This window comes from Sus scrofa, chromosome 9, assembly GCF_000003025.6.
Source record: "Sus scrofa isolate TJ Tabasco breed Duroc chromosome 9, Sscrofa11.1, whole genome shotgun sequence".
NCBI classification, from domain to species: domain Eukaryota; kingdom Metazoa; phylum Chordata; class Mammalia; order Artiodactyla; family Suidae; genus Sus; species Sus scrofa.
In genome coordinates this window covers 99524101-99540857 of record NC_010451.4, presented here as the reverse complement: position 1 = coordinate 99540857, position 16757 = coordinate 99524101, and the positions used below count along the sequence as shown (strand labels likewise).

General features: G+C 33.0%; 1 protein-coding gene across 12 annotated transcripts in view; it reads left to right on the top strand.

Moving 5' to 3' along the window:
* Positions 1-16757, top strand: part of LOC106504983 (platelet glycoprotein 4-like) — a 55946-nt gene that overhangs the window by 21964 nt on the left and 17225 nt on the right. For 6 of the 12 annotated variants that reach the window (XR_002335889.1, XR_002335891.1, XR_002335890.1 and 3 more), the window contains 2 exons: positions 5052-5212; positions 13014-13108. Coding sequence is in view for 1 of the 12 variants with exons in the window: in XM_021063489.1 (XP_020919148.1) it covers positions 14014-14055 (42 nt within the window). In the remaining 11 variants the exon portion in view is untranslated. Of the gene's footprint in view, positions 1-4709; positions 4951-5051; positions 5213-6430; positions 6595-7759; positions 7855-13013; positions 13109-14004; positions 14056-16757 lie in introns of those variants that run through there. The other 6 variants (XR_002335894.1, XR_002335893.1, XR_002335892.1 and 3 more) reach the window with 6 other exon arrangements.

The window sequence follows — 16757 nt, the reverse complement described above, 5'->3', positions numbered from 1 at the left end:
CTAATTTCATGTATTTCAACATAATAATATTATTCTTATTTCCATATAATATATACAGTATGTATATATGTATTTATACATATAAATGAATTATATATTTACACATTTTCAAAGGGTGTTTTCTAAGGATTTATGACTTTTAAAGATTATAGCTGAAAACTCTCTTTCCAGTATTTTAGACTATGACTCCTAGTAGATTTGCGTGGAGCTAGCAGGTTTATGTAATCTTGCTAGAGAGACTAAAAGTCAGTGGCATGAACTGCTACAAATGTGGAATGTAGAAATTATCAAAGGACTTCAGAAAAAGGTCAAAGTTCAGGCACCATTTACAAAGGATAATTTACTACTTAACATTGTTAATATCACTTGATAAATATTTCATGAATATGGTATAACGCAGACCATTTTAAATGAATATTTATTTAATTTCCCTATGATATTAGATATACAATACCAAGAAGGGATTTGAAGATTTTTTTCCAATTAAAAGACTAATATTCAAACATGCCATCACTTTCTTCCCCCATTCTTGAAAAACATGAACTTTTAGTAGCAAAATAAAAGTTTTCTGATAAAATAAACTGAAATAATTATATTTGTGCATTAAAATTTTTAAATTAGAAGTCCATATTTAATACTAAGTTAATTTATATTCATGTAAATTTTATAATATATGCTTAGATATTTATAGATATGATAAAATAATTTATAGATTTTTATAGTTTCTAGATAGCTCTAAAAGAAACTCCTGAAGTGTAGGCTATTAAAAAATTGTAGTATTCTAAATTTAATGACAATGAGAACATGAAACTACCTAAATCAAATTGTAAATTTAAACAGCAGTATAAGATGAATTAAACACTCATATATTTGTATATTAATTCCCATAATAAAATCACTTAAAATGTTTTAAGAAGCAGCAGGTCAGCCTATGTAATCTTCTTCCTCCAGTCCAACTTTAATTTTCATGCCAAATAAAAATCTCCCACTTTAGCTTCTTACTTAAACTCTTGGAAGCTAATTTCTGAGTTTCAGAAACAAATGTATTTCACCAAATTTTATTCTGAGGTAATTGATGACTTGATAACCTGAAACTAAAACCACTTTTGATGTTAGAGTAACTGTCACTGATACTTGAATTCACTTTTTCTCCCAGTATGCACATATATATATGTGCACAATGCTCACATATAGGAGAAAATTTTTTGAACGTGGGAAAACTGCTTGTAACTGATCCTAAGCATAACAAATTGTGGTAGTGAGTGGAGAGGATAAGGACTATTTTCAGTATGTTTCTGATTCTTAGGGGACTTGTGATTTCACTGGATGGAGAATAAATATAAAAATGATGAAATAGCAGAAAAAAGTGTCATAGGATTTTACATGAGTTATTGCCACATGACTGGTTTAGACAATTATCCTAGGAGAGAAGTAGTTAAAGAAATCTGGGAAGTAAATGAGATTAGAGTTCTTCCTCTAAAGGGAGGATAGAATTTGAATTTTAATAATAACCAACATCTATTGAATGCTTTCTCTGTGCTAACACTGTTCTAATTGTTTACATTTAGTAATTCCTATAACACCCCTAAGAGATAAATATGTAACTAAATGATGTTCCACTTTGATTTTCAAAAATACTAATGTCATGTATTTCAACCTAATAATATTATTCTTATTATCCCCATATTATAGATACGGAAACTGAAGTACAAAGAAATTACACAACCTGCTCAAGTTTAAATGGATAAAACATGACCAGACCCAGACTGGAGAGCAAACTCACAACCTCTAGTTTCATTGTTAACCACTGCATTCTAGGTTCTGAGTGAAGACAATGTACTTGGTCAGGCTGGGAGTAGGATGAGGAAATCTACTCAGAGATTAAGATATGCTATACATGATCCTGTCCCTTGGTCCTCTGCAAGATTCTTGAGACATGGGACAATGTATTTTCTATTACGTACCCTACATAGTCCACACCATAGGAGGATATCAAGGACATTTTAGCAGTTACAGTGAAGTTGCCCATCATGTTGGTGAAGAGCTATATTTCCATAGCAGCAATAATCAAGTGATCATGTGACTACATAGAAGATATTACTGCCCCAAACATGTGCTTTCAAATGAATGTAGCAAGGTTTCTAGGCTTTCAACCCAGCTGGAGACCATGTCCTGTGAGAGTCATCAGGCTGGAATCCAATCATTACCATGCGTGGATACTCTGAATACTTAAAGTCAGGGACAGATACTGCTGTTCGTATCAGCCAAGTGAGAGAAACATAAAAGTTATATTAACTTTTCTGTATACATAATTATCAATTTTGTACTTCACGTTTAGCAAAAGTTTTACAATATAGGCCAGGCAGTACAAAGTCAATTTAAAATCAAAGCCTCTTATACTCACAGTGGCATAAATACTTTGATTCATTTTAAAATTAGAGGAACTTATGATATCTTTATCCTTGGTACTCAAAGAGGCTTATACAATTTTCTAGTGCATATGTTAGTGTTACATTCTGAGGAAATGCATTCCTATTTTGTACTATTCAATATTTTTCTTTTTTCTTTTTTTCTTTTTTTTCTTTTTTTTTGGTCTTTTTGCTATTTCTTTGGGCCACTCCCGTGGCATATGGAGGTTCCTAGGCTAGGGGTCGAATCGGAGCTGTAGCCACTGGCCTACGCCAGAGCCACAGCAACGCGGGATCTGAGCCGCATCTGCGACCTACACCACAGCTCATGGCAACGCCGGATCCTTGACCCACTGAGCAAGGGCAGGGACCGAACCCACAACCTCATGGTTCCTAGTCGTATTCATTAACCACTGCACCACAACGGGAACTCCCTCAATATTTTTCTATTTGTCTATGAACAATTCATGGTGTTAAGGAAACTATACAAAATTTTATAATTACAAGAGAAATGCCCTGATTCTCCATTATCTACTTCTATATTGTCATACAAAATAGAATCAGACATCTGTTTCTCTAGGACCTAAAAAAATGGGTGGGATTAGATGATCCTAACTCAACCTGCTGATAATTTAGTGCCTTTATTTCAAAAGTGTTTCGACTTTCACATTTAAAATAATAATAATAAAATATCTGGAGTTCCTGTCATGGCTCAGCAGTAACGAAGCTGACTAGGATCCATGAGGATGTGGGTTCAATCTCTGGCCATGCTCAGTGGGTTAAGGATCCAGCATTGCTCTGTTTGTGGTATGGGCCAGAAACTACAGCTCTGATTTGACCCCTAGACTGGTAACTTCCATATGCCATGGATACAGCCCTAAAAAAGACCACATAAATAAATAAAATAAAAATATCAGGATCAACAAATAAGACAAAGTGATTCATGGCCTGTAGAAGAAACTCATGATAGACTTGCAAGGTCTACTTAAATGAGATGCACAAGCATTACAGTTAGGGAGTTTTCTGTTCTGTCACATATATTCTATCACAATCCCTTTTCAATTCCATAAACATTTGAGTTCTACTCATTAAGAACTGAAAATGTCTTGAGAGTCACATGATAAATAATTGATATTGTATTTGTCCTTAAGATTCTTATAGTATGAGAGTAACCATGTATATGTGTGTATGTTCCTGTGAGTTCTCTCCTCCTCAAGTCGCTTGTAATGGGGTAAACTAACATAGTTTTCAGCTTCTATATATATTTCAGCTATAATACCCTCATCATTTAGGGTAAAAACTTTTACATTTACAAGAATAGCCATATTACTTTATATGCAATTTTGTCTTATTTTTGACCTTGCTACATAAATAAGACTTTTGAAGAGCAAATAAAAGTTTTTCAAGGCCAATTATTTGCACATCACATTAGCAGCTTCCTTGTATCAGTGTAAAAGGATTGCAACAGCACAGGATTTTGTAAAGGCATTTTAGTTGATGCCTTGTTCTTTTCTAAAGAATTCCCTTACTCTCTGCATTAAGTAATAAAGTATACTGAAGAAATGAAACTTAATTTGACTTCTACCAAGTAAGTGAAGAGGTGACAGGAAAAAAAAAAATTAAAAAAATAAAAGCCCAGTGTATAAGAGGACTAGCTTAAGGGTGGAAGACTAGGATCCTTGTCATGATTCTACTTGTCTAGGTTACCCGTGGGCCAGCCACCTGGTTTCTCAGACCTCAGCATGCTTTCCTAGAAAGTGTGCTTAACACTCAGTGTCCTTTCCTGATCCGTCATTCTACAAATTGCTGCTCCCAGTTGAAGGAAACAAGCAGTCCCATAGCCCGGAAGCACAAGAGCCAATTTCTCATGTAGGGTTTCCTGATTCTGTCATTGGTATTTTTTTATTTCCCTATATTCATCACAAGAGGCATCAAGGATTTTTAATGGATTTTGCAGAAGAATAATAGTACAACTTACTTATTTTATCCTTTTATCTAAAAAATAGTAACCTAATATTAATGTCTTAGCCTATTCTCATTTTTGGAAACATACTGCTAGGCTGTTGCAAATGTATTAAGAGTCGGGAAAGCCACATTGAGCAGGCTTTGGAAGGGGAGACATCAAATGTGTGTTTTTCTTAATGTAACAAGTGCTAGTGATCTTCTTCCCTTGAAGTGACTAACTGCTAAAGAAATAGAAAAGGCACTGAAAACCACTAGGTTTTTATCTCATTTTTTTTCTTTTCTGCCTCCTTAGTCCAACTCACTGAGGGCAGAAGAAGAGTTAATGGTTGTCCTGATAAGAATTTTTGGGGAAACTTTTAATAAAAGTTGCTTAATAAATCATGTTAGAAACTGTCACAATATTGCCTTAGAGTCACTCTAAAGTTTGCCAATGGTTGGCCTTAAAATCAGCAGACATGTCTGCAGCATTACACAATGATTCTCTCTGTAAGAGGTTAACTGAAAGAGACTGCTATAATTTGTTGAAAACATTTTTGTTGTGAGTATGTGGCAGTTTGCAAAGGTGCTTATTTAAAAGGTCCTTTAGCTTGGTCCTTTCATTGATTAACTAAAGGTTTTATCTCCCGCAAGTGCCCATATTTATTACAAAAAAAAAAAAAATCGTTTTCTTTTTCATAGGAAGCTGTCCTTGAAGAAGGTACAATTGCTTTTAAAAATTGGGTTAAAACAGGCACAGAAGTTTACAGACAGTTTTGGATCTTTGATGTGCAGAATCCAGAGGAAGTAGCAATTAATAGCAGCGTAATTAAAGTTGAGCAAAGAGGTCCTTACACGTACAGGTAAGCAAGTCGCCATGGATGGGTGGCACTCTTTCCTTGACCATAAATATTTCTGAAAAGTTTTCATTTAACAAATGCCATTGTACTGAAATGTACTTACTAATTTCTTGCCACTAATATACATTGAAATTTTTTCTGCCTACCTAAAATCCTAACCTAAGGATTTAATGATGATAAGAAATGCAGATTTTTATTATGAATTTGCCAGCATTAATTAACTTCCTTAGATTTAGGAATTTACAGGTGCTGTACACTTACAGCATATATTGTCAACAACTCAAAAATATGCATTCAAAATGGAAAAAACTATCAAAATTTTAAAAACCAGAGAGTATTTTAAAAAGACTAAAATTGAATGTGTTGGTTATATGAGTGGTTTTCAAAGTACAGCTCCTGGAACAGTACTATCAGCATCACCTGAGAAATGCAAATTCTCAGGCCCCATCTTAGACCTAATGATTCAAGAGAACCTGGGATTAGACCCTGGTAATAAGTTTTACAAACATAATGGTTGATTTCAATACATAATTTTGAGAATCCCAGGAAGAAACTGATTTTAATAGCTATAATACCTGCTAAGGGTTTCTCTCCAAACTAATTTGTATTAGTTTGGAGAGAAGCCCAGGTTGTATGGGTGTTTTTATTTATTCAGTAGTTTTATTCTTATCTTTTCCTCATTACTGGGACTAAATAAACTACATCTTTATCTCATATGCCTTAATAGTTTAACGTACTTTTTAAATAGAATTTTAGGTTATTAGAACTAGAAGGAAATAATTAACCAGAACATTCATTTTGTAAATTAAAAATTATAAAAACTGATACCAGAGCATATGAAATGATTAGCATATGTTCACACAAACTTAGAAACTGATAACTCTAGATTTTATAATAGACTTTCTCCTATCTAAAATACAGAGTGTCTTTTCTAACTATCAAGTAGGAAAAGAGAAAATTGAGATGCTGAAAATCCTAACTTTATCCAAGTCTAGAAATATATTTAAATTATCTATATGGGAATAGAGTTAAGTCCTAATGCATCATTTGTTATACAAATGCTGATTTTTCCTCAATAATAATTCTAACTAGGTAAACACTGGTCAATCATGTCATAAAATTTACTATTTGTAGTGATTTCTTATAATTCAGTTTTACTTGCCCATTTGTTTTAATTTATAATTATATATTTTATTTCCTCTCCATGCATTATGTTTCTAGATTGACAACTTACAATCAAATATAATGAAGTAACAGTGCTTATGAGGGTAATGCCTGCTGCCTAGTATCATGATCAATCAGTTGCAAAGGCCTATTGACTGTTCTGTCCTAGTAACTATCCTCAAATTCCCTGTCTCCAGGAACATGTCTGTGACTATTCACAACTCTGTCAAATAAAAGTTGATTGTCCTTGTTACAGAAAAAAGTCTTACCTTTGGAAATACTTTGATTTTCTTCATGGTCTAATAGTTCTTATATTATTATCAAAAGCATATATGAATATCTAAATTCCAAAAATATGTTGTAACTATGATATGTACCTAGGAAAATCTGGAATTCACACATGACCTAATAAGAATCAAAGCATAATTGTTTTAGAAATCATGACTAATTGAGCTAATTCACGTAAGGAAAGAGAATACTTATTAGAATTTGAGAATTCATCACAGATTGGGGGTATTATGATTGTTTGTCTAGAAAGGGTTATGTTTTTACTTTTAAGTGTGTTAATTGGGGTGTGAGAAAACATACACATGATATTGAGTCCTATCCTAGTCCTGCTCGGAGAGGTGACAGCTAATATAAATTTTATTCTTAGAGGCTTTAACCCATGTCTCTAAGGGATTCAAAGGGTGTGGGATAGATATAACTGATTTATTTGGAAAAGCAAAGAGGGGAGGGTCGAAGAAGAGAAGTTGGATTTGCAGCTAAAGTATGTCAACAATAAACTCTTTATCTAACAGAGTTAAAGGATTTTATGATCAACCACGAGTCATCTTGTCTCATGATACCTCCAAAAGGAGTCCTAGTGTCTGTTCAGATGCCTTAAATAATGGGAAAACGAATTTTCAGAAAAAGTTAATAGTTTGAGTCTTCCATGTGTTGAGGTGAACCAGCCTTTCCATGAATTGTACTCTGAAATCAGTTGAAACTGGAAGTGGAGGAGGATGTCCTTCCTCAAAGAGAACCAAAGGCTTGTTTGGCTTTTGACTGTTAAAGTGACCTTGATGGAACTTTGATTGACAGGGCATGACAGGGGTCAAAGCATGAAATTGCCTGGATTGAGATCCTAATCATACATATTCCAACCCACACCATCTCTATGAAGACCTAGTAATTCTTCAGAGTATTCTCAGATCTACCATAAAACATTTTTTTAAAAAAACTTTATTTTGGCAGGATTACCTAGAAAGCAGTCCTGGCCTAAATCTGAGGTAAATTCCTCTCTTTGACCTTATTAGTTTACATTTTCTAAAATCCTTATATATTCTAATTTTCAAATAAAACTTGAGTGATTATGTTCTCTTTTTAAAAATGTATTCTGAACAGGTCACAGCTTGAAGGATTTCTCTCTTAGTGGGTGCCATCTACTGATAGAATGTTTTAAGTACAACAAAGTATGTAGTGAGAATTATTTTTCTATTATTTCAACAATTATATATAAATGCTCCTGAAGATTAAACTATTTTCATTTTAAATGTTAATAATATATAGTATAATTTAAAAATACAATCGTATAAGAGAAAATAGTAAGTGACTAGTAATAGACTGTGCAGGGTACTGTTTCAGATTTTTATATTCTTTGTTATGTTTACAGTACTCCAAGAAGAATAAATAAGAAAACATTGAAGAAACTCTGTTAGAAATAAGATATATTTCTATCATTTGTGAATTTTCTTTTTAAATGATTAATTTATTCATTCAAAAATGTTTATTGAGACACTGTGCTTAGGGATGAAAAACACTCATGTTTATCCTACAAGAATTTATATTTTTATTATATATGATTGAAATCAAGTGTGGTTTTTTCTGTTTTGTTTTTATATTTTGGTCCCATTTTTTTTAGTTTTTATCTTAGGTAACAACAGGTCACTACTGTAACCTTATGTAATAGACATTCAGATATGTGATAGAGCAATGAATAATGTAACATTTATATCACCTCAGAAATATATTGTGTCTTCATTAGACTATGTGGCTTAACTCTAAACTTTAATAATTGTGATATTCTGTATTTTGTCTTTAATGATGCCCTTGAAATTTTCTTTTAAAGGTGATATTAGAAACCTCCATTTTAACCTCTTAAATTTTCACTGGCATTACTCTATACTGTCATGTCTTTTGCAATATTATCTTTTTAGTTATGTATGAATATATTTGTTTTTATTCCTGTATGTGAAGCCTCTCCTTGCCAAATAAAGCAGGTATAACCTGACATTGATTTAACACTACTATGAATGAAGAAGGCAGCGATTTAAAAAAAACATGTGTGTTATGCATGTGCATAAATATGTGCACATCTCTGTGGTTAGTTACGCTCAAGATTAAAGGGATAAAACAAATTGTACCTTATGGTTTTACATTTGTAAATAATGTTTTGAGATACTTTGCAACATATGTGTTTACAGGTCTTTAGAATGAATTTTGTTTTATTTAATCTCAAAATAATTCTATTACTTGCCACTTACGGAATATGTTCATCATGCATTCCTTGTTCATTGTTTAGATATCGTTTTCTTTTCTAATATCAGGTTATTTAAAATTGTTATTAAATTTGCACCAATGTCTTCAAAAGAATATTTAAAGAAAGATATTGACCAAGATATCATTTTTTTAAAAAATAGAGTATAAGTTTTCAGTTCATCTATCTGGGGTTTTAATCTTTTTTTGGCACATTATTAGCTGTGTGGCCTCAACTAGTTGTCTAAAGAACATAGTAAAGCCGTATGATAGGTAAACAAGATAACATATGTGAAACACTTACTTTGACAATCAGCAGATAGTAAGCCCTGGATACATGCTAACTCTGTTACTGTATCATCGTCATAATTTATCTAGAATTGCAATGCATATGATACTGAAGTTGTTCTCATTTGCTCAACTGTAAACAGGGAATGACTCACTTAAAATTTTTTACCTAAAAAAAATTTTTTTATCTACTACATAGGATCTGCATACAGCTTTACATTTTAGAATTTAAATCTACCACATGATTTGATCTTTAGCTTGAGCATATAGATAGACTCTGTTATTGTCTTGGACAAGAAAGGAAATCAGGAATATAATGAGTGTGTGCTCTCAGTTCACAAAACATACAAACAAAGTTGTGATAAGAAGTTGGGTCTTGTGATTCTTCTTTCAGAATTTTTTATTATGCGTATGTCAGATTACAAACCCTCAAGGGAAAAAGTGAAAAAATATACTATCACAAATAATTAAAAATCTAAGTGCCTATATAATTTTAAAAATAGCTCATATTTCACTCAATTAAATATTTACCAATAAAATAGATCTTTTTAAAAATTTAGAAGTTGAGTATAAACCAGTTTGATTAATATATGGAGAAAAGAGAGTTTACACTATCCATGATATGAGAATATCTCTGAGGCATCTAATGTTAAAAGAGGCAACTCGTATAAAGTATGAGTCACTGTATTAGTCCATATGCATATGTATAGAAGTTTAAAATTCAAAAAAAATTAAAAGGATTGGTACATATATACAATGGACAACTACTCAGCCATTAAAAAGAATGAAATAATGGCATTTGCAGCAACATGGATGCCACTATAAATTCTAATGCTAAATGAAGGAAGTCAGAAAGAGAAGACAAATACCATGTGATATCGTTTATATGTGGACCCTAAAATATGGCATAAATTAACATTTCTACAAAACAGGAATAGACTCATGAATATGGAGAGCAGACATGTAGTCACCAAGGGGGAGGAGGGAAGGAGTGGGATGGCCTGGGAGTTTGGGGTTAGTAGATGCAAACTATTACATTTAGAATGGATTAACAATAAGTTCCTACTGTACAGCACAAGGAACTATTCCAAACTCCTGGGAAAGATCGTAATGGAGAATAATACAAAAAAGAAATATATATATATATATGTGAGTCACTTTCCTATGCAGCAGAAATTGAGACAATGTGGTAAATCAATTATACTTTAATGAAAAATAAAATAAAATTCATAAAATTACTTAGGTGGGTAGTAGTGGGGACATACTAAACATAGGCCCCTTCTGAGGTATAGAATTGGTGGTGGAATGAGACCTCATTTTATAACTTTTTATAATTTTCAATAATTTTTACTTGTTGATATTACTTTAATAAATCCTCTAAAATAAAAAATTACCAGTGATCACCATAGCAATCATTTATTAAACAAATACTCTATGTCAGGCTCTGTGTTAAGTCCTTCATATTACCATGCTCCATCTTCATTAACAATTCTGAGAAGGAGCTATTTCCACTATGACTAAGAGAAGTAAGTAAGGTTGTTAGCCACATGTCATACACTTTCAGAAAGGATGAATTCCAAATTCTGACCTAAGTCCATTCACATCTATAACAAATGTTCCTCTCAAAGCAATGTATACTTATGGTATGAAAGAGCAGCATAGTAACCTCTCATTTTTGGTCATTCTTACTCCTTTCAAATATTATTTTGTTATAATCTTGAGGGTCTTCACTCATTCAGCTGATTATAGCTATGAGACTGCTCTGTGCTCTGGGGATACAGCAGTGAACTAAATAGATAAGAGCCTCCCCTCCCATGGAACCAACGTTCCAGCAGATGCAGAGACAGGACAAAAAAAAAGTCAAATATGTGTCTGGTGCTGATACGTAATCTGCAGTAACCAGAGCAGAGAATGGAAAAGGGGCAGGGGCCTGATGGGAAGGAACACATTTTGATGCCTTGTAAACAGGCCTCTGTCATGTGTTGCATACAGCTCACCTGTTATTAAGATTCTTTTATTTAGTTTTCTTCATGTTTTGATTAAGAAAATAAGAATAAGTAGTTACTATCTAATCCTCAGTCAATATAGTTAGCTCCTGCTAATATCAGGATTCCCTTTTGACTGATTCCAAACCCTGTTTGGTCTTTCAGAAAAAAAGTGTTCCCAAAGAACTGTGCCTCGCCGACATTAGTATATTGACAATTTTATCTTTTATTCTACTAATTTTGCCTAGTGCTATAGTGGATTTACATAAGGCAAGATATACCCTCCTAGAAAACCTACCCCTTCAAAATACTGCACATACGTCATCTTTTTAAAATGAAAACCCCAACATTCATTACTCAGAAATGGGTATAGCATTTTTCTGTTTTATTGTTCCAGGTGAATATTTTTCTCAAAATATAAATATACGGTTGCAGATTTTATTTAGCTATGCGTTTTCTGGGTCTTGTGCACTAAGCTACTCAGGAACTGCTGTCTATGGGAATGAATGCTTAATAGCTTCCTCTGCCTCCAGACAGAGGATTCAGATGACATTAGGCCACTGATTAATAATGATCCAAGTAAGCTCAGTGTCAACTTAGGTATCTATTTTGCATGTATTTTTTTCTGAAATACCTTTAACAGTGTTCATATTTTCATTATAACTTAACTATCTTTCAAAATACATAAGATATGCTGTTTAAAATAGGTCCTATCTGAACTCCTGTATTGGTGAGCTATTTCTGAAGTGTCACACTGGAAGGTATGTGTATTGGTGTGCATATGTGAAAATTAAGGCTGAGAAGAAAATATGTCAAAGCAGCTTAACTACAAGAGATATCCTTAATCAAAATATTAATTGAATTAGCCTTTATACTACATTTTTACTAATGGAACAAAGATAAATGGTTACAATTATAAGGAAATCATCTTTTAAAATTAACTGAAATCATCATAAATTCTTAATTGAAAAACATAAATCATGAGATTACACAGTCTATTTTTACTTCATCATAATTTAGTGGTCTGATCCCAAAATTTTATAGCATTATAATTTCTAAATAAATGTCTCAGTCAAAATATACGAGGAAAAGAGCAATAGTTGGAAAAAAGTGTTTGCATTTCCTTCCTGTTGTATAGAACAGGCTGCAAATGAAAAGATTCAACATATGCCCAGAAGGGACAGCATAAGCAATCCATGAGCACTGGTTTAAATACAATCTAATGAATGGAATATATTTCTGCCTATTGTTTTCAATATCAGAATAATAAATTCTTGTCAAGTTTGTTATAATATGATCTACTCATTCCACTAAGAATTTCTCCTAATCTTTACGAAAGAACCTTATATTATATAAACATAACCAGACTGACTAGGTGAAATATATACTGTATATACTGCCACAACCTAGTTGATTTTTAAAGAATTCCCATGAGTCAGATGCCCATGGCAAAATGAACAACATTGCTCTTGAACATAGTGAAAAAAATATATGTGCGCGCACACACACACACACACACACACACACACACACACACACACACGGAGACCAGTAAGGAAGCAATGCCTATCACAGAAACTAGGCACTGGCTATACTACATATCTTCTTTTCAACGTTAGATTATCTAAAAGTTATTAAAAATGAAATTGAAAATAAAGTACTCTTTTGTAAAATACTTCAGTGTTTTCAATGCTGTTTATAAGATAGGATTTAGGCATAAACTCAATATTCATGAAAATGGAATTTCCTTTAAATAGTGATTATAATCTTGATGATATTAGAGAGTAGTCTAGTTTTAATTTTCAGAGAATGTATTTTCCCAATTTATTCATATTTTTCTGTTTTGACAGATATCTTACAAATGATTAGAAGAATTGATTCCTTCTGAGACCTCATCAGATCATTTCCTGCAAAATCCTCATCTTGCTGTCTACTTGTGGAAAAGGTATAGTAAAGAAAACATCTGTCACCTTCTTAGAGCTTCACATTTAGAAGGAAAAGACATCCATCAACATTCAGTTTGTAGAAGAATTCCAGACAGGGTGCATATGGTTGTGTTTGGAGGGTGAAAATCCCAAGTGTCCCAGGCTGAGGGAAGGTAGACAGTGTGAGTACAGTTAGCATGTTCTTCTTCAATAAGGTTTCGGTTTGTTAATGATCACTAGGAAGAAAATTTTATAAAGGGGGATTTTGAAGAATGAAAAATGAACGTGACAATATTTATTATTTCTACCACTGCTAGGTAGTTCATAGCCAGAAAGGAGAAGACCTAGAAAGTTTTGTAAAGCAGAAAGAAAAGCATCTGTTTATTTATAACTGGACAAGTGATCTGCTTCAGCTGCGTGTTTTCTTTGTATTTGATCTTTTTTTATTTACATAATGGTTTTTATTTTTTTATTATAGCTGGTTTACTCAGTGTTCTGTCAATTTTCTACTGTACAGCATTGTGACCCAGTTCACATACATATACAGATTCTATTTTCTCACATTATAATGCTCCATCATAAGTGACTAGATATAGTTCCCAGTGCTATACAGTAGGATCTCATTGCTTATCCATTCCAAAGGCAATAGTCTGCATCTATTAACTCCAAGTTCCAAATCCATTCCTCTCCTTCCCCCTCCCCCTTTGCTTTTCCTACCGATGTTTAAGCTTCTATTTTATGATCTCCTTCTAATAACAGAAACATACCTCTTGGGAACCACCTTACTTAGACCACATAGTTTGAAAAAAGCAGGTGCTGAATCTTAGTTTTTCCATGAACAAGAAAAATGTGCTGTGACAGAAACTCTGGGCTCATTGCTGGTGCTGTGATTGGTGCATTCCTGGCCTTATTAGGAGGTATTCTAATGCCAGTTGGAGACATGCTTATTCAGAAGACAATTAAAAAGGCACAAGTAGCATCCAGAATTTTTCTAGTCATTCTGATTCATTCTATTTTCTCTCCTTTTTGGGCTTGGTGTTCCTCTTTTATATTTTATGGCAATTCTCAATTTTGTGTCTCGAACACAAGGGTTGTTATGAACAACTGAAACTGTATGATTGAGAAATGCTCAAAGTGTGATGTATATTCTGTATGAATGCGCTGTAATCTTAAATCTAATATCTAAGTTCTCATTAAAAAAAATTATTTTAGTTATGGGAGTTCCCATCGTGGCACAGTGGAAATGAATCCGACTAGGAACCATGAGGTTAAGGGTTCGATCCCTGGCCTCGCTCAGTGGGTTATGGATCTGGCATTGCTGTGAGCTGTGGTGTAGGTCACAGACGTGGCTCAGCTCCCCCCGTTGCTGTAGCTATGGTGTAGACCAGAGGCTACAGCTCGGATTAGACCCCTAGCCTGGGAACCTCCATATGCCATAGGCATGGCCCTAAAAAGGCAAAAGACAAAAGACAAAAGACAAAAAAAAAAAAAAAAAACAACATTGTAATCATGCAAATTAGTGGAAATAATTGCTTTTAATTGTATTCAAAGTGTATGCTGATATGCTATTGAATAAAAAAATTAAGTGTATTTTGTTAGGATATCTCTTTCAAAGTAGTTGCACTTTTGATAATACTGAGAAAAGTAAATCGCATTTCATGTATATGCATATATAAAATGTAAATATAATTGTGTTTAATATTTATGTAGGTACATTGGCAAACTCTAGTTTTTTTTTTGGTAAGCTGCTTTGTATAGTATGCACAATAGTATGATTGTCTTGTAAATGTTTCCTATTGAGGAAGTTTTATATTTGAATCTTAGAAAATACTTTGAGAAATGTTATGTACATATAAGTTGACTCCAGTTTTACCTTTGAAAAACTGACTATATATATATATAGACTTTGCACAACAAGCTAGAATATAGTTTTCACCCCAGTTCCTTCCGATTCCTCTGGAATTCCTTTTCCTGCCAAAACTGTTATCTGTCTTATCCATTTGATCATGTTTGACACATCTTTTCTTAGTAGGAATATAAAATAATTGTATATATTATGATCTAAATATTGTCTCCTTCCTTGGAATTTCCAGTTATCTTACTATTTTTAGTATAGTTCAGTCGAGACAGATGGGTGATTGTAAGGTAGGAGTTGTCTAACAGTGTGAAAGGGAATCAGCATTGTTCTACACCCTTTCTTCTCTATAAACTGTTTCTGTTCTGTATCTTCTGTGAAGATAAAACAGGGTCCAACAGACAGACTATAACTTATCTTTTGGAAAAATCTTCAGAATAAGGATGTACAATAATCTTCCAGTGCACAGCATTTTAGACAAAGATATTTTTTCTGATATGTAATTTATGTTCAGTAGCTGAATACTGATCATCTATTTTTATTATTATTATTCAACAATATTAGTGCATATAGACTGTTAGATTGCACAGGAGGTGTTAGCATCTATTTTAACTGTTGAATATTTATCTCCAAGTTCATAATAATTAATCTTGAGGAAATAAGAGTTCTAAGGCATCAACAGCTTGCTTTTGTACAGAGGCTAAGGGAGAATAAAATAAATTTTTTTTCATCAACATATACAAAATTTTATTAGGAAAAGCATATTTAAACAAAACATACAGACCTGAATTGAATTCTAGAATTGAATTCTAAAATGTGGAATATGGAACATAAATGTCATTTAGAAAGAGAATTTCTCAGAGTATTCAATAACTTCAGGATGAAGGTGAGACAAGTTGTATTTTGAAGTATAAAATTCCGAAAGTCTAAGAAAGGATGCAATAAAATTGTCAAAGATCTGATTACTACTATAGAAATGGGGTAGAAATGCAACTAAGTGTTGTGAAGAGGGAAAGAAGAATATAGAAAATGTGAGAAAAAATAATATTAACAAGAGAGATAGAAAGACAACGACATGTGTTTAGGTTTAGGAAGCTTTGGGCATCAGGCAGAATAACATTTAATTAATGGTATGATAGGTAAAAGTAGATGGTGTAAGTTTTCGGGTAGGTGTCAGATAGAACAAAATCTACATTTAGAGACTAATATCAAATATACTATATACTAATATACTGCATAACAATATCCTAATATACCATATCTTACATTAACATGCTAAATAATAAAGCATCTATTTAGTGTTGCTAAGAGATTCATATATACTAATCATTTAATCTTTACAAACATCTATGAGAAAATTCTATTATTTTGCCCATTTTACAGTCACAAGACTGTCAATCAAATTGCCAGTTCACCTGGCCAAAAGGAAGAAGAGTCAGTTTCCAAACCTAGGCAACCTGAAAGCAGAGAGTGAATGAGGTGCACAGTCTTGTACTCTGTAATTCTACAACACAAAGTATTGGAAAGTAAGGAGACCAAACCAGGAAACCCAGGAAAAAACTCTGTAGGACATAACCACTTTCAAGGAGAATTTAAAATGCTGTTGTAGTTTGACATAACAAAAGGCACTCTGGCCTGGTGTGGGGAGCACACAGAATTGAAGGGTGATGGGGTGCAGAATTGAAGGGACTGAATAGGAAGAGAGGAATAAAAATAACAAACTGCAAGATGTGTACCTGAGTTATTGATAGGAATCTGTATCTTAGGAGAAAAGGAGAGAGGTTTTATAAGTGTATATTTCAAAGGTCAGAGCT